Here is an 18,155-nt window from a genome sequence, read left to right as displayed (position 1 = left end):
CGGCTTTCCACTGTACCTCTCACAGACGAGGAATGATCGGATCCAGCGGTGGCTAAATCAGGAGACTCTCATGACGTGAACCCATATAGGTCTCTGTAATGGGCTCATTCTGTCTGACAGGGATTCAGAGGGTTTCCTTGTAGGGACAATACAACAGAGCGTGGGTTCTGGAATGGCCCTCTGAGCCTCCTGGATTTCTCTGGGGCCGGCAGTGTTTGCACTGGCCTAGACATTTTCCACCAAACCTCCCGGCAAATATTTGAAGGCCTTGATACAATGCCACACAAATAACCGTATCTAAAGCTCTCCCGTGTAAACAGCCTGGAGTCCTTAGTCAGTCAGCAGTGATCAGAGAAAAAAAAAAAAAAACCCAAAACTTAGCTCCTTGAAATAGTTTTTGAAAGGTAAACCTCAAAGACCACCTAAAAGGTGGCACATTTTTGTTGTGGTTAAATTCACAAATGTTATTTACACTATTCATTGCAAACTGGGAGAGGTGTGTGTTTTCCATGATACAGAAGATATTTCCTGTGATAGCAAAAGTGGTTTTAAAAAGAAACCTTTTTCCCAATATTTTAACCATCAAAAAAAAATTTTTTTAACATTTCATTTTGTTTTTATTTTTTTTTACCTTTTTATTTATACTGGAGGGTAGCCTACTCACAATGTTGTGATCATTTCAGGTGGACAGCAAAGGGATTCAGCCATATAGATATATGTACCCATTCTCCCCTAAACTTAAAAAGTAACTTTAAAACTTCAAAAAACTGTCTCTCATTCTCTCCCAAGCTTTGCATATACCACGTATTAACAACTCCTATCTGATAGGGACAGGGGAAAGACTATAGAATTAGATTAAATGGAAGAAATTTTTTCTGCTCTGAATTATGAGATGGTTCCTATAATATTTTCCATCTTTGGCAGAGGGGTAAGAAGTACTATTTCTTCACATATTAGCAAATCCGGCAGTAGCGCTAATGCAGCTTTGGACCGGGAGATAGGGAGAACGTCACGTGAAATCTCAGTATAGTGGTTAAAGTTTAGACCAAAGAAGCCAGGGTGGTAACCACAAGTTAGAAGTCCCAGGACCATCACCCAGCCTGACTATCTGTCCGTTACCACCCACCACTCCTGACTTTCGAAGAGTCTTCATACAATCGTCTCTTCCTCTGTTCTACCTTCAAACCTTGTAAACTGAGAATCCTACTACTTTACCTTAGGTGATCACAGATTAGTTGGATCAACTAGCTAACTGTCATCAGAAGCAGGGAACAGAATAAACTTAATATACTATTAGGGACAATAGTAGCAACGAACATTTATGAAGGCTCCGTTTGTGACAACACTGCCCATTCTCTAAGCTAATCTGCACCCAAACTATGAATTTACACTATGGTGTATCCATTTTTACCCGTGTTGAACCTAGGTCCTAACCAGTACATCATTATAATTTAAATACATGAAACTTCTTTATAAATCATTGGTAGAATTTCCAGATTATACAAAATGTAAAAGATCATATTCTCTCATTTTTAAAAAACTTTGTTTGCTCATTCATTTTACTTTTGGCTGTGCTGGGTCTTCATCGCTGCAGGGATTTTCTCTAGTTGTGGTGGGCAGGCTTCTCCCTGCGGTGGCTTCTCTTGTTGCAAAGCACAGGCTCAAACACACGGGCGTCAGTAGCTGTGTTTCATGAGCTTTGTTACTGCTCTGAGACGTGTGGGGTCTTCCCAGACCAGGGATTGAACCCATGTCTCCTGCAGGCAAATTCCTATCCACTGTGCCACCAGTGAAGTCTCATATGATGTTAATTAGTAAACTTGCATGTTTCTTCTCTTCACTAATACTTGATTGGGAGTAATTCATAAGCTATTACTAGGGTCATACTATAAAAATGTTTGAAACTTTTTTCTCATTTAATCTATTGAAATCTCTCTAAATAAATAAGGATTTCAAAGTGTCAACAGCAGCTATGATTATTGAAACTTCTACTTTTTCATTTTGCTTTAATTTTTTTTACAATGATTATATATTCCAAGGACAAAAAAAATAAGAAAATTATTTTCCTTCTTGAAAAATTTAAAAAAAAAAGAATCTGCTACTGCATGGGCCTGTGGCAAAATATTGACATAAATCCATTATCACAGTAAATTAGTAATAATCATTTACACTGGCTTAAGAGCTGTATGGTTTGCAAAGCACTTTTGCATTCTATGGCAGTTTAATCCTCACAGTAATCTTATATAATACGAAATATGATGCCCTCTTTCTGGGCAAGGAAACTGAGGCTGGCAGCATTACAGTTTGCATGACTCAAGGTTATTCGTTTCTGTAAGGTGGAACTTGAACTTGGGCACCTTGACTCCAAGCGCTTCACATAATGCACTACCCCGGTATCTTCCTAATATTACCAACCCATGTGCCCTGGGTCCCAGATATTTTCTGGATACTGTTCTGCCACTTCTTCTTAAAGTTTCAAATATGAGTTTTCACTCCAAGGATCTACTGTTTTAAAAAGGATATCTGTATTGTAACAGCTGCTCTCGATAGCTGGAGAGATAAAGATAAACTGTTCTTAGCTAGACCGTCTGCGGAAAGATGAAACACATGTTGTAAATAGGCGTTTACCGCCTCCTGGAAGGTCCTCCCCCACCTTCCCTGGTGGCAGACTTCCCTGAGCCCTGATTGCTCTCAGAGTCCAGGTCAAGGGAGAAACTTCCAGAGAACAAGGATTAATGGTGTACCCATTTTCAGATGCAGAAACTGAGCTCCAGAGAGGTTAAGTCCTTTAGTCCCTTGCCACGGGATGGAATGGACATTCAGACCCAGCAATCTGTCCCCGCTGCCCGTGGGCTTGAAGTCTCCTCTGGACAGCATACAACAGAAAAGAGGGAACCAGTGACCTTGGTTTGTTTTTTTTTTAAGCGCACACACACACACACACACACACACACACGCACGCACGCACACAGCCCAGTGTGAGCATGCATGCAGGAAGCAGGTAAATTGAACAGCAGACGCTTAGAGAGAGAGACACTTGGGGATTGGGAAGCAGGGAGTGAACAGACGAGAAAGGGGCCTCTCTTTTTGCTTTATCCAGTTTTTTAAATGTACATTTCAGTGGTAGGACGTGCATCACAGCGTCGTGTAGTCATCACTACCATCTTTCTCTAGAACGGTTTTCATCGGGCCAGACTGAAACTCTGCACCCTTGACACAGTAACTACCCCTTCCCCACTTCCACCACCCGCACCCTGCCTTGAAACCGTCGCTGTGGTTTCTCTCTATAAATTTGACTGTTCCCCGTGTCTCCTCTGAGTGGAATCATACGGTATCTGTGCTCTTGGGACTGACTTCTTTCACTTAGCATAATGTCCTCAAGGTTTATCTGTGTTGTAGCATTTGCCAGAATCCCCTTCCTGTTTCAAAGTTGGAAAATATTCCACTATATGTGGACACCACATTTTGCCTATCCATCCATCTGCTCTGGCCACTTGGGTTACTTCCACACGTTAGCTGTCTTTTTTCTTTGTCATCCTGCGTGGTCTGTGGGATCTTAGTTTCCTGACCAGCCAGTGAACCTGGGCCCTCAGCAGTGAAAGCGCTGACTTCTAACTACTGGACTGCCAGGGAACTGCCCACACTGCAGCTATTGCGAACAGTGCTGCTGTGAACTTTTGTGTGCAAATATCCCCACTTTCAGTTCTTTGGGGTATACCCCCCAAAAGTGGGATTGCTGGATCTTAGGGTGAAGTTTATTAGTTTTATAACTTAGAAAACAAAAGTTGTTTTTGTTTTTTTTAAGTGAATACTCACATAGATTAGAAAAAATGTTTACTAACGAGCCGTGGGAGACCACGGTGAAAATGAGCTTCGGGACCAGGGAGCGGGGCTGTTTGGACGCCAGGAGTGGCCGGTCGGGCTGTGCTGTTCCTGAGGGCAGGGCTGGTTTGGCAGCCCAGTACTGCGCCGCAACCCGGACCCAGCACCACACCTGTCTTCTCGTAGGTGCTCGGTGCAAACCATTGTCCTCACGGGATGACTTCACCAGAGCGTCTTGGCAAGTGGTAGATCTCGGAGGAGACAAAAAGACGGCTTGGAGAAAAGTGACCATGTAGGATGGGGCGTTGCCACCGGCTTCCGCACTGTGTGGCCAGGCACTTCACTTCCTGAGACACTGTCCACCTTGACTCATCACAGGACTGTGGTGAAAATACACCGTTCATTTATTCCTTCACCCAACAAGGATCACATGCCTCCCAGGGCCAGGGCTAGATCAGATTTGAAACAGAGACATTTCTTTCAATAGATAATGCTTCAGGTGTCCTCTGGTGTAATTTTGTAAAGTAATTTTGTACTTTTTTTCTTTTTTTTTGGTATTCTTTGATTCCAAAGAATATTCTTTTATTCCACATTGAAGTGCTCTTGTCTCATTCCTCTTTTTTTTCTAAGTTTTTACTGTGGTAGAATATACATAACTTAAGAATATACGTAACTTTAAGTTAATATACATTACTTAAAATATACATAAATTTATAGTATTAATCATTTTTTAAAGACTTTTTAAATGTGAACCATTTTTAAAGCTTTTATTGAATTTGTTACAGGATTGCTTCTGTTTTACGTTTTGGTTTTTTGGCTGCAAGGCATGTGGGATCTTAGCCCCCCAACGGGGGATTGAACCCACACCCCCTGCTTTGGAAAGTGAAGTTTTAACCACTGGACCACCAGGGAAGTCCGCTAATCATTTTAGTTATGAGAAAATATGTGCTAGATTCCCTGTGTTGTACCGTGTATCCTTCTAGTTTAATTTCTGCCTGGTAGTTTCTGCCTCTTAATTCTCTGCCCCTTTATTGCTCCTTCCCTCTTCCATCTCTCCACTTGTAACCACTACTTTGTTCTCTGAATCAGTGAATCTGATTCTTTTTTGTTACATTCACTAGTTTTTATAAGTTTCAAATCTATTCCTCTGTTTTTAAAAGCAAGTCTCTTATTTAAAAAAAAAAAAAAGTGATTCCCTAAGAGCTGCGGGCATGCCTTTTTGTTCCGATGGCTCTATAACCCAGAAGGTCACCTCCCATGTCTTACGGGAGAGGACACGGGGGTCAGGAACTTCTGGGAAACCGCGGGTCCCTCTGCTCTCCGAAAGGCCCGCTGGCCTTTCTAATCCTTAATGGTCACCTCCAGCTGCAAGGAGGAGTTAATGAGGTGTGTGGGACAGTGATGGGAAACGGTCAGCCTCTACATCACTCCTGACACCACTGCTGAGCGAGGCCCGTGGAGGGGAACTAGCCATCGGGTGAGAGAGATGGACCAGAAAACAATATCCACTTCATTAGCCGGTGATTCTGAATGTGTGGAAAGAGGCCAAGGTCCAGCCCACAGACTGTGACGGAACATTCTTACCAGGCTGAGGTCTGGGCAAAGGCCGGGCGGGGAGAACGCACGCTGCCTCCGTCCGGCGGGATCTTGGGGACATTCCCCCTCACTCTCTGCCTCCCTCTCTCTGTCTCTCTCCCTCCCTGTTTATTTTTTATTTGCTGTTTAATGCCTGATTCCCTGGGGGGATAGGGAAGATAGCAGGTTACTGTCTGGGAACCCCAGCCTGTGACTCAGACATGCCTTGGCACACAGCCCACCAGTTGCCAGTTTCCCCCTTGCCCAGCCACTGGACCAATGCACGATGCCCCCACTGAGGCTGTGGAAGTCAAGCCAAGCATCTCTTCATCCTGGGGCCTCAGCTCTAACCCACGGCAGACAGACACTGTCAGCCTGGATCAGGGATGGCCACTGTCCTGTCCTTGCGGTGCCGTGGGGCTCCAGCATGCTCTCCCCACCTCTCTGTGCCCACACCAGGCTTCCTAAGGGTGTCAAGGACGGCGGTGGTTGCCAGGTGGGAGTTGGGAAGAAAGAGGACTGGTGGGGCCTGCAGCTGGAGCCCCAGATCCCCCCCAGAAAGGATCCTCCCTGGGTCGGGAAGAGCCCCTGAAATAGGAAATGGCAACCCACTCCAGTATGCTTGTCTGGAAAATTCCACAGACAGAGGAGCCTGGCAGCCTACAGTCCGTACAGGCCATGGGCTCACGAAGAGTCGGACACAACTGAGCTTGCACACACACACGCACATTGCCTAAAGAGAGAGGTTCAGACCCCCAGGCGTGGCATCCAATGTTTGCTCATATCAGTCCTCCCTAACTTCCCAGCATCATCATTAGCAAGATCCCTCCAGGGTCCAGACAACTCAGCTTGCCCTCTGCAGCCCCCATCACCTCCTCACCTACTTTCATGCCTGCAAGCCTTTGCTTAATAATTCTTTCTGCCTGAAATGTTCTCTGAGTTCTTGTCAAAATTCTACTTACCCTTCAAGCGCTCTGAGTCCCCACAGAACTTGGCTGATTCCCCTAGTATTATTAGCATTTGCTTCTATTTATGTGTTGTGCCAAGTGGCTTGCATATTTATCTTTCCTGCCAAATTCTACACTGTTTTCCTTTTGACCGACGAGGAAACTGAGGTTCCGAGCGGCAGCTTGCCCAGGGTCACATCTGGGAAGCAGTAGAGACAGGTTGCAAACTCAGATCAGCCTGATTCCAAGCCCTACCCTGAGTCCCCTATCGTTGCTGCCTCTCGGCAAGTACAGAAAATGTGTGAAGCTAGGCAACACAAGACCTCACTGTAAATCTTGAGCTTTCTGAGCACAAATGGAGAAATCCAAAGGTAGAAGGAATAGTTTTATCTCAGAGGCTGTTGTGAAGAATAAAGGAGATGTTTTATGTGAAGCGATCAGCACCGTGCTTATTGTAAACCCTGTTCCACCCTGTCTAGCAATAGGAGTGGGTATACGGGGCTTCCCTGGTGGTCTAGCGGTTAAGACTCTGCTTCCACTGCAGAGGACACTGGTTAGGTCACTGGTCAGAAAACTAGGATCCCAGATGTCACACAGTGTGGCCAAAAACAACATAAAATAATTCAGCAAAACATTTTTTTTAAAAAGAGAAGTGAGTGTATTTGTGTCTATCTCTCCCATTATAAAACCAACTCTTTCAGAGCAGCAACGGAATCACATTCATCTCAGCACGACTGGACAGCTTCTGGAGTGCCCAGCATCCACCAGTAGTGCTCAATAAATGTCTGTTGCATTGACTCAGCAGCCCTGTGTGCTCTGCACCCCCAGGCCTGGGAGCAGCGTCTGTGTCTAGTCACCTAGCATTAAAAAAGACCTTGCTCATCCCTTAGCTGAGGCCCAGTGGGTACTCATGCCTCAGATCATGTCACCGACCTCCTGAGCAGACACCACCCAGCAGAGCAGGGGCGTGTCCACCGTGGAAGGAGAAATGACACCGTTCCAGCTTTTCCACCACTTGAGCGTGGCCTCAGGACTAGAATGGGGGGTAACTCTTTTTACCCTATCCCTAAATCTTGTATCTGTTCTGGGCTGTGCCTTGTGCTAATCTCATCACGGTGCAAACACAATGTTGTGGGGAGGACTGTAGAGTCCAGCTTCAGAAGACTTGGATCAATAGAGGGTGGTACTGGAATCTTCGGTGGATCTTTTTTCCTCTATGAGCGTCGGTTTCCTCGTCTGTGAAGTGTGAATACTAACGCCTGCCTTGCTTTCTTTGTGAGACTGTCTTGAGGATCAAATGAAAGGAGGAAGCTCTTTGCACACCATAAAACACTGTACAAATGTTAGAGTTCTTTATGTGGCTGGAATCGCCTTAGACAGGAAAGACTTTGACCTCTCTCTCTCTAACACATCACAAGATTTCTCTGCCCTGAAACTGTTCAAGGTGCTTCGCTATGCTCTGTCTCTCCCATCCCGTTTGGGTTTGGAAGATGCAAAGGACCCAGAATGAAGGTACTTAATGGAGCACCAGGGAGTCCTCAGTTCAAGGCCAAGATTCCACTCCTTAACCATTTGTGGGTCCTTGGGCCAGTATTTACTCTTTTAGAGCCTCTATTTCTTCATCATTAAGCAGGTCTGATGCTGCCTAGCTCACAGGTTTGTGGGAAGAATACAGAGGAGAGTACCACGAGGATCCCTCACTAACAATTCTTTGACTATTAATCTGAAAACAGATTCCAGGAAATCTTAGTAAAGAGTATTGCCTTTCTTTCTTTTCTGAACACTAGCCTGGCCCATATTGTTGATTCAATAAACACTTATACAGCCCCTGCTGTGTGCTGGGCCCCCTGCCAACCTCACTTTTCATGGGTGTAGTAGAAGGGCTAGATTATTGCTCTGGAGTGAAGGCTGTCTATGCCAGGTGTAGTATTTATTAGTTTAATATCATACTAGGTTGCTCGTTTTTAATTTAATCTTTTACAAGCTCCTGGGAACACCCTATTTCTAAAAATGACCCAGCAAGAAGGAGGTGGGTTGTTGAATCAAATGAGCAAAATCTCCTTTACCCTTAGGAGTTTTCCTGGCAAAGATCATCTGATAGCAGCTTGTTTGGGGAAATAAAAGCACAGAGCTGGAAGGGATTTCTAGAAAGGAAGCTGAGGGCTGGGTGGTAGGATCTGACATCCTCCTGGAGCCATTTGTCCCAAGCTTGCAGCTGTCCCCGGAGGACTTCACAGGTAGTAAACACTTGGATGTGTTTGTCAGTGAACTTCCCCTAGAAGTTGTGATTTAGGAAAAGGGAAGGAAGGGATACAGAAAGGAGCCCTTGAGCTGTGTGCTATGATTGAGAAAGCACTTCATTTGAAACAAAGTCCAAGCCCCCTACAAGGTGTTTTTCTGTGTTATCTAATTTAATCCTTCCAATAACTCTAGGAGATAGAAATTCCACTATTATCACCATTGACATATGGTGCTAATATGAAGACTCAAATTAAGTAACTTTCCCAAAGCCACACCCACAAACAGCTGCTCTATTCGACTCCAAATCCAGGATCTCCCCGGTGTTCTGTGCTAGTATCTCCTGGGAAAGTCATTTCTCCTCCCTGAATCTGTTTCCTCATCCCAAAGACGAAGAAGTGAAGTGAGATGCCTCTCAGGTCTCTTTCGGATATATAGTTTTATCCAAGGTTCAGCCAAACTGTAGCCCACAGGCTAAATCCAGCCAGCCAATTGTTTTTTGGTTTTGTTTTGTTGCCAGGTGGATTTTTAACCACTGGATCACCAGTGAAGTCCATCCAATTGCTTTTGTAAGTAGCTTTATTGGTACAGAGCCACACATTTCACTTGTGTATTGTCTACAACAGCAGAATTGAGCAGTTGTGACGAGACTATAAGCCTCAAAAGCCTAAAATACTTGCTAACGCACTGATGTGCTCAGTCATGTCTGACGCTTTGTGACCCCACAGATGGTAGTCCACCCGGTTCCTCTGTCCATGGAATTTTCCAAGAAGGAATATTGGAGTGGGTTGCTATTTCCTACTCCAAGGGATCTTCCCGACCCAGGGATCGAACCCGAGTTTCTTGCATCTCCTGCACTGGCAGGTGGATTCTTTACCAGTGTGTTACAATCCAGCCCTTTCTGGGAAATGTTTGCCCACCCCTGAAATATGCTAGTCTGTAAGTTTCAATGGTAATAAACCATACATGGCAAATGGGAAAGAATGTATAGGGCCATGCAGCAACTGTTTACAGTAAGGAGGTGGCTGCCACTGTTCACGTTTGATGCTTTGGAATTATATACTTTATACTAAGTTATCATTTGGGCTTCCACAGTGGCTCAGGCAGTGAAGAGTCTGCTTGAAATGCAGGAGACCAGGGTTCAATCCCTGGGTCAGGAAGATCACCTGGAGAAGGTAATGGCAACCCACTCCAGTATTCTTGCCTGGAAACATCCCATGGATGGAGGAGCCTGGTGGGCTACAGTCCATGGGGTTGCAAAGCGTCAGACATGACTAAGCAGCTAGCATCAACAAAGTTTTAATTTATAGCAACATCCACAAATCCTAGGTGTGTAGCCCGACGATGTATCCACCATCCTGATCAAGACAGAGAACTTTCCCAGCATCCCAGAAAGCTCCCTCATTACCCGTCCCTGTGAATACATCCCCCAAAGTAACCTCAATTTTTTTAAGAGGACCATTGTAAAAGTCTTCATTGACTTTGTTACAGTGTTGCTTCTGTTTTACGTTCAGTTTTTTTTGACCAGGAGGCATGCGGGATCTTAGCTCTCCAACCAGGGATCAAACCTGCACCCCCTGCATTGGAAGGTGAAGTTTTAACCACTGGACCACCAGGGAAGTCCCAAGTAGCCTCAAATTTAGCCTCTATCACCATGGGTTAGATTTTCCTGCCTTTTAACTTTACATAAATGGAGTTGCGCATTATATACCCATTTGGGTCTGGGGAGGGTATTTAAACTACAACTTCCTTGCTGACAACTAGGAAAATCAAGTATAAATAAGGACTCAAAAATCACTCTTAATGGTATTGTGGAGGAATGATTACTTGCTCATTTATTCAACAAGGTTTTATTGAGCATCTTTTATGGATCAGACATCTCTCTGGATATTGAAGAGTAAGTCATGAGACGGTCTCCATCTTCTTGGAGTTTACTTTCCATGGTGTCCCATGTCTAGTACTACTCAGAGTTCCAGCTGAGCTCCTGCATCATCTGCCCAAAAGTCTGGAAATGGATAACAGGGTCATTCTGGAATTGCAAATCACAGAAAAGATAGGGAACTTAAAGGGCCGTTCAGACCAAGTGGGCATCTTTCAAAAGCAGAATCAGAGAAGGGACCCAGCAAGCCTTTCGGGGAGGTGAAGAGTTATCCAGAAAAGAGTTTTGTATCCAGAGATGGAAACTCCGGCTCTAACGACACAGTCTAGAATGCTCTCTAGGCGCAACGCTGCTCTCTTAACAATAAGGCTTGCAGCCAGTTTCAGACTAGGATAGGACGGTATTCATGCTTAACTCTAGACATGCTTTCATTTTGAGACTTTCTAGAGACTCTCCTGAATCAATGTGGAGAGGGGAGGATCAAAGAACAGAGAGGACTGGGTTCTCCCAGCTGTAAGCAAATCAGGGGAACCGTGGAAATAGGGAGTCTGTGTGCACAAGCTCAGGAAAGCAGGGTCACCCAGGCTGTGACGTTAGGGAGAGACTGAGTCCATGGGGACCACAAGTGCCATTCTGTGAAATTTCCAAGATGGTGCCCAGAAAACTTTCATAGACTAATGAGCCAACTGGATTTTAAATTATCTTGGATCAGAGACTACATTTCCCATAGAAAAATCTTGGGATGTGAACGAGTGGATTCATTGAGTAGAAGAACCTAATCTGGTCTCCTTAAATTCGGTAACTCAAAAAAAAAAAAAAAAAAATGCTGGGAATAAAAGGGTCCCAGAAGGTCAGCTGCCTTACTTCTTTGCGTGTTTTCATGATGGGCTGTCTCTTTCTAAACAGGTCAGACACTTGCACCTGCAGTTACTAACTCATTATTTTTTTACTGTCACACACACACACACACACACACACACACACACAAAACAGTAGAGTATTAGGATCCTTTTCCCCCTAAGGAAACTGAGGCTCAGAAGCTTATGTAATGCAAGCTTATCCAAGTTACACAGCTGGTTAAGCAGATTGCAGAACCCACATTTAGGTCTGTTTGATGCCAACATCTGCTCTCTATTCTCTGCTGTGGATTCACAGCAGAATCCCCCCTTTCAACTTCGCATCTCCCAACGCAGTAAAACTGGAGCCCTTTCTCTTTCATCCTAAAGCCCTACTCAAAAATCCTGAGCCCCAATCTCAACCCTTCTATTAACTGATTACAGGAGCTCCAAGCCACCTCTTCAAAATGTCCTGCATCTCCTTTCCCCAGCTCTCTAAAACGGGGCTACTGCGTCAGTCCGTCACTACTTCATCCTGTGTGAAGCATAAGCAAGAGTATTTCAGTTATGTTCTGGCTTCCTCTGTTCAGAGGAAGCCTAACCAAAGTGTTTTTTGAGATAATTCATTTGGTGAGCATTTGTGACCCACATCCCGAAGGACCCTCTGCGGGGATCCTTACACTTTTTCTTTCCAAATTTCCATATGAAGAGACAGATAATGGGTCTGCCCACAGAATAGCTGCAGTTACTTGGTGAGCACCCGTACTGCATCAGGTAATATATACAGATACCTGAGCAAGAGGGTTACAGGAGGCTGCTGACTTTGAATAGCCAGATTACCTGGACACGCATAGGAAATTTCCCTGTGCTCTGGGCAACTTTCTGTGTGTTTCCATGGGCTGGGGTAGGGGGGAAGAATGGGTTTGCTGACACCTGAATTTTGAGAGATAAGGAAGCTTGAGAGTCAGACTGGGCACACAGCAGTCGGAACTACAAATCAAAGCTTTGTTGTTAAAAGGGAAGTGATGGCTGGTTTTTTAATGGGTTTTCCCAGCTAAACACAGAAACTGATCTTCATTACACTTGACTGCTTCTATCATGATAGCAAGTGAGGGACAGAGAAAAAGTGATTGTTCTCCAGGGACATTTACTCTGAACACTTCATTATCCCTGCTGAGGGGAGCTGGGGAGGCAAAAAATGTTCTCCCATTGGGCTGAACAGTGAGGGGCAAGGAGGTGCCATATGTCACAACAAACTCCAAGACAATAAGGTGAAATGAAGAGCCCTCGTTTCTATGAACTTCTTACCCCTTTCTCGGGGAAAGACATTGAGATGCTGTAAAGGTCACCCAGAGCTCCGTGCACACAACCACCCCTTTCTCGTGGGTGGTCCAGGAGTGCAGAGCAAGCCCTGTAATTTAAAAAGTCAACCTAGGTCCTTAGCGGGGCTTCCCTGGTGGCTCAGTGGTAAAGAATCCACCTGGCAATGCAGCAGACATGGGTTCCATCCCTGAGTGGGGAAAAGTCCCCTGGAGAAGGAAATGGCTACCCACTCCAGTATTCTTGCCTGGGAAATCCCATGGACAGGGGAGCCTGGTAGGGCTACTGTCCATGGGGTTGCAAAAGAGTGGGAGACGATTTAGGGACTAAACAACAACAACAAGCTCCTTAACAGCCTGACTTGGATCAACCACATCTGAGTTTCAGCCCTGGTACCTGAACCAAGCAGACAGATCTGATGACCCTCCCCAATCCCACTCCTACTCCTGCTGAAATTCTCCTCCTCCTCCTAACTGTCTTTAAAAGGTGGGAAAGTAGGGAGACTTTGCTTAGAAGCTCTTTTGCAAATGCCCTGTTCATTCTCAATGTTTGTCCCTAAGCTCCCAGGCCCTCCAAGCCCAGCGCTGAATTTGCTTGGTTCTGAGAATCCTGAACCTCCCTAGGGGCTGCTAGATTTCACTATTAGGAACCGACTGCCTGCCTTCTCAGAAAAGTGTGAACACTGATCCTGGAATACAGGGTTTCACAGGTGGGCTTATTCAATGTACACAATGCCGCATCCTCTGGGCTTTAGGTTTCAGTATTTCTTAGGTGATGAACCTGAGGCTTAGAGAGAGGAAGGAGGTGTCCTCTGCCCCAGGAACTATGGGACTGTGAGCCATGGGTCCTAAAAAGCCCCTGCTGCGCTGGATCTTCTGCAGGTCCTGGGCAGCCTGGAGTCGGAGCACCTCGGGGAGATGCCGGTGAAACTCCGATAGCGCTGAGAGGTTCCCGGCTTCCTTCCTGGACCGGGCCGGCGTGAGCAATCACTTCTGTCCCTCGCTGGCTTGGTCGGTCCCTTCCCAACTAGGCGTGGGAGTCGCCAGCCACCGCCGCCTTGACCTCGCGTCCACAGAGATCAGTCTCTGGCCCTGGGAACTGCTGTGTCCTGGAGCTGCGAATAAACCAGAAATCAGTGAGCCCAGAAGACGTGCGGCTTCAACTGTCCAGCCAGTTTTCACCGCCAGAACGGAGGCCCCGCAATCCCAGTTTTGCCCCGAAAGCGCGCTTTGAGATTCTGGGTTTTAAAGCCCAGGGGCCCGGGCGTCCAGCTGCCCGCGGCTTGGCCAGGCTGGGTGCCGGTGCGGCGCCGCGGCACCCAGTTAGTCGGCGCCTCCTCTTCCCAAGGGTCCTCCCGGCCTCCTTCCCGCTGGCCTACGCTCTGCGGCCGACAGTTCTGCAGATCCAAGCCGCCAGCCCCGGCGCCCGGAGGCATGGGGTCGGCAGAGCGGTAACCCAGGTAGAACTCAGGGCCCGCCACCCGCCCCGCATTCCACACTCACCCCCGCCCAACACACCCCTCTTTCCCCGGGTCTCCGCGTCCACTCCCCTGCGGTCAGTTTCTTCCTCCGCTCGCCCGGCTCACCGGGCCCACCACTTGCAGGTTGGTCGGGACGCGTGTGAGGGTCCCGCTCCTCCGTCTCCTTCTCCCAAGAGCACCCCAGCTTCCTCCAGCCCTCACCTGAGCCCCCGAGCACAGTTTCTCCTTCTCTCCGGACTTAAAGCCGGACCCGCCGCGGGTGGAAAAGTCCCGGCGCCTTGCACACCAGGCTGCAAGCTACTTGTTTAACGAGTCCAAAGGTCAGCTGAAGTTTGGCTGATACACGGAAGCGGCGCACGAATCTCTTCAGCCCCCCGGCGTGAACACCCTAGACCCCAGCGTCCCGGCTCCCGGCTCGGGCCTCGGGCTCTCAGGTCTTCCTGTCTCACTCTCACTCTCTCGGTTCCCCTCCCCCGCGCCCCCCCTCCCCACTATTTGCATCTTGCCGAAAGCCGGGCCCTCCCCGCTAATTTGCATATCTTATATGGCCTAATGGTGGCGATCATGGCAAGTTAGAAGTTTTCTGACTCCTCTCGGAGGAGACTCCGGGACCCCGGGGAGTAACAGGTGTCTGGAGGCTGAAGGGTGGGGGGGGTTCCTGGACTTGGGGCTAGCTTGTGAAACTCCCCTCCACCCTCTCTCGCACCCACCCGCCCGCCCCCTCACCCCCTTCTTTCTCTGTCCTTGGAAAATGGTGTCCAAGCTCACGTCGCTCCAGCAAGAACTCCTGAGCGCCCTGCTGAGCTCCGGGGTCACCAAGGAGGTGTTGATCCAGGCCTTGGAAGAGTTGCTGCCGTCCCCGAGTTTCGGGGTGAAGCTGGAGACGCTGCCCCTGTCCCCTGGGAGCGGGGCCGAGCCGGACACCAAGCCGGTCTTCCATACTCTGACGAACGGCCACGCCAAGGGCCGCCTGTCCGGAGACGAGGGCTCCGAAGACGGGGACGACTATGACACCCCTCCCATCCTCAAGGAGCTGCAAGCGCTCAACACCGAGGAGGCGGCGGAGCAGCGGGCGGAGGTGGACCGGATGCTCAGGTAGGCGCGGGCCGAGGTGCGGAGGGGTGCGCCTGAACACCCGGAGCCCCGGGCCCCGTGGCTGAGCCGCACGGCTCCCGACTGCTGTTGCCAAGCCTGGTTCCCACCAGAGAAGTCCCCGGGGGGGGGGCGCTCCGCTTCTCTTCCAACACCTGGACCCCTCCCAGCCCCTCAATCGGACGGCCCGAGCCCCGAAACTTCGTGAATTCCTGCCCAGCCCAGCGCCCGGGACTGGCGGGGCCCTCCCGGCTGTGTTTGGGTTCGGCCTGGGAGAACCGAGTTTGCAGAGCCCTTGCCCACGCGGCCGAAGGTGCGAATGGGCGCAGTGAAACCTCGGCGATTCCCCAGTGCCGAGGCTCCGGGCCCTCAGGAACCCCAGGCCACAAGCAGTTCTCCCGGGAAGCCGCATCTGCGGAACCGGCCTGGGGAGCCGCGTCCTGCGGCTCTCTGCAGAGGGACCGGCGGCTCCGGGGCTGGGATCTGGGGGTCGCCTTCTCCGATGGGCGCTCTCGTCTGCAGCGCCCGCGCAAGCCCCCGAGGTTATCCGGGATCCCCAAAGCCCGTTTGGATCTGAGAAAGGAAATGCTTGCACGTTGTCGGGTTGGAGTGGACTCGCAAGGGGCAATGAAACCGCGTCTCTAGCAAGCGAGGGATCAGTGCGTTCAAGCCTCCAGTTCGCCGTGGATTTGGTGGGAGAAAGGAGGGCGTTCCCGGATCTCGCCGCTGACACCCCGGCATCCCCGGGGAATCCAGGCAGGCCGGTTGCCCAGAGGTCTGTCTCCCGGCCCCGGGTGGTTTGCTAAGCCTTTCTGAGCGGCCTAGGGCTTTGACAGCTTGTTACTGTCGCTCCCAGCCAGGCTACTCTGGGACCGAGACCCTCGCTTGGCCTCGGACCCTCCAGCGCCGCAGTCCCCAGGCAAGGCCAGGGCCGGAGTCGCGCCCGGGACCGGGGCAGCCCGGGTCACCCGCCCGCACTGGCCGTTTGGGATGCGATATGACCTTGCATTTGAATTTGCTACCTGGGGACCCGGCGGCTTACTCTCTAGCAAAACAATCAGGGGAATTTCTAGATTTTTTTTTTTTTCTAACTTCCCGAAAGTCTGTTGCTACAGTTAGTTCGTAGGGTTTGAGGTTCTTTCTTGCCTAGCGGTTGCCCCCTTAGCGGCGGTTTCTCCCCGGCCCGGGCTAGGGGTGCAGGAAGGTGAGAGGGGTCAGAAGCGAGCGGCTGGGGTGCCGGGGCGGGCCGGAGATTGACCCCGGGCCGGGAGGAACCGCCGATGTCCGGCCGCCCGGCACCGGGGCCCGCGGGGCCTAGGCCCATCCGCCTGGCCGCAGGCACCCGCCTTCCAGCGGGGTTTTGGAAGAAGAACCTGGGGCGTCCCTCGACACCCAGCCCCGCGCCGGGTTAGACGTGGCAGAGATGTAATATAAACTGAAGCACGTGGAGTTAGGGTGTTATTAATTTATTTCTATAAATCATCAACAGAAAGATACACAAAAAGTCGTGATTAGGTTGAACGGAGAGGCGGGTTATTCATTGGTGAAGTTGTAAACGCGGCTTCGAGAGGGAAGAAAAGCAGAAAGCGGCCTCGCGGGGCTGTTCGCGGCTCTCAGCACACACGCACCGGGCTGCCCGGCCCTCCCAGGAGAGCCCCCGCGCCTCCCCGCGCCCCGCGCCTGACCCGGGCTGCCCCGGAGGTCGCCGACGCCGCAGGCCGGGCGGGCACAGAGCCAGGCCAGCCCTGGGCTCCGGACCTCAGCGCTCTTCGCTGCGCAGAGCTCCGGGCTCCAGGGGGCGGAGAGCCAGGCTAGGGGGCCCAAGACCCCCACCGGGGGCGGGGGTGGGGAACACACAGGACAGGCCCTAAGGTTTCTCCTCCTTTCCCCAGCGGCTGCTAACTTCCCTCCCCCACCTTCAGGAGTGGCCAGACTTGATTAAAGTAATTTTTCAAGAAATCGCTAGCGGTCCCCAGGTCACTGCGCAGTTGGCTGCTACACGCCAGAGGCGCGCACTCCCCTTTTGGTCCACCCTGCTCCGCTAAGGCGGAAAGAAAAGAACAGGACAAGTCACTTTGGGGAGCGGCTGGCCGCTCTTTCCATCTCCAAGAAGAGAGAGACGAGGAAAGCGGGTCGGGGCTGCGCGCTGCCGGTTCCGGCCCCGGCTCTAGGCTGGCGCGCGCTGTGAAAAGTTGGAAAGTTGGTTGCTCCCCAAGAAGCCCCGGTGGAGGCTTCTTAAAGAAGAAATCGCGGCGATCGGAGCCGGGGTCCAGGGCCTCTCGGTTCGTGGCATTGTTTGGAAAGGAGCGTGCTGGGCCGACCAGGCGGGCGCCGAGGTCGGGCGCTTGACACCTGCGCCCTGAGGACAATGCCGGGCGCCCTTCTCCCGATCCGTGTGTTTACCGGGGTTGGGAACCCCAGATCACTGGCTGTATTTTTAAATTTCAAAACGCAACCGACTCTTGGGGCTCTTCCCGGTGAATCCATGAGAATTCTGTGGTCAGAGCTATAAAGGTGTAACTACGCCATCTTATCCCCAGCTCTGGTCTTTAATGCGGGCTGAAAGATTTGCTATCGTTTATATAGTTTCCCTGGCCTTTTGTTTTTTGTTTTAAACCTTTCCAGTCGTTAAGCTAATTCACTTTTTCCACGGAATTATTTACTCTCAGAACATTACACTATTTCGGTTAGGTTTCTTAAACACAAAAAATAAATACTAGTAAAAAATTTAAACAAAATCAAAAATGTTAAAGAATCTGTCGAAGCAGCATTACCTTTAAAAACCCAAATACTTTTTCTAACTTTCGAAGCTGTTGTTGGTATCTGTTGAAGGTGTTTTTTTCACCCTGAAAATACTGTGCAAGTATTTAGCAGAAATAAACTTTTAAAATGAGTGCTGATGTTTACACAGGCATGTTCAAAATGTTACATTACTTTCCTCTTACTCAAGGTGAATTATCCATATT

At 49.3% G+C, this 18,155-nt stretch overlaps 1 protein-coding gene and 1 long non-coding RNA gene across 9 annotated transcripts in view; one reads left to right on the top strand and one right to left on the bottom strand.

Moving 5' to 3' along the window:
• Positions 1-12,301: 12,301 nt before the first annotated feature.
• LOC138447206 (uncharacterized) lies at positions 12,302-15,690 on the bottom strand. Its single transcript, XR_011259717.1, has 2 exons — positions 14,299-15,690; positions 12,302-13,731 (listed from the first exon to the last, which is right to left on the bottom strand). It is a non-coding gene; the product is annotated as an uncharacterized lncRNA (long non-coding RNA).
• HNF1B (HNF1 homeobox B) overlaps positions 13,499-18,155 on the top strand; it is a 64,126-nt gene continuing 59,469 nt past the window's right edge. For 5 of the 8 annotated variants that reach the window (XM_069602790.1, XM_069602789.1, XM_069602788.1 and 2 more), the window contains exon 1: positions 14,416-15,192. In XM_069602790.1, the coding sequence (XP_069458891.1) occupies positions 14,849-15,192 (344 nt within the window). In that variant the 5' untranslated portion in view covers positions 14,416-14,848. Of the gene's footprint in view, positions 15,193-18,155 lie in introns of all 8 variants that reach the window. The other 3 variants (XM_069602785.1, XM_069602784.1, XM_069602782.1) reach the window with 2 other exon arrangements.

Source organism: Ovis canadensis, chromosome 11, assembly GCF_042477335.2.
Source record: "Ovis canadensis isolate MfBH-ARS-UI-01 breed Bighorn chromosome 11, ARS-UI_OviCan_v2, whole genome shotgun sequence".
NCBI classification, from domain to species: domain Eukaryota; kingdom Metazoa; phylum Chordata; class Mammalia; order Artiodactyla; family Bovidae; genus Ovis; species Ovis canadensis.
The sequence above is the reverse complement of the archived record's forward strand: the minus strand, read 5'-3'. Positions and strand labels throughout refer to the sequence as shown.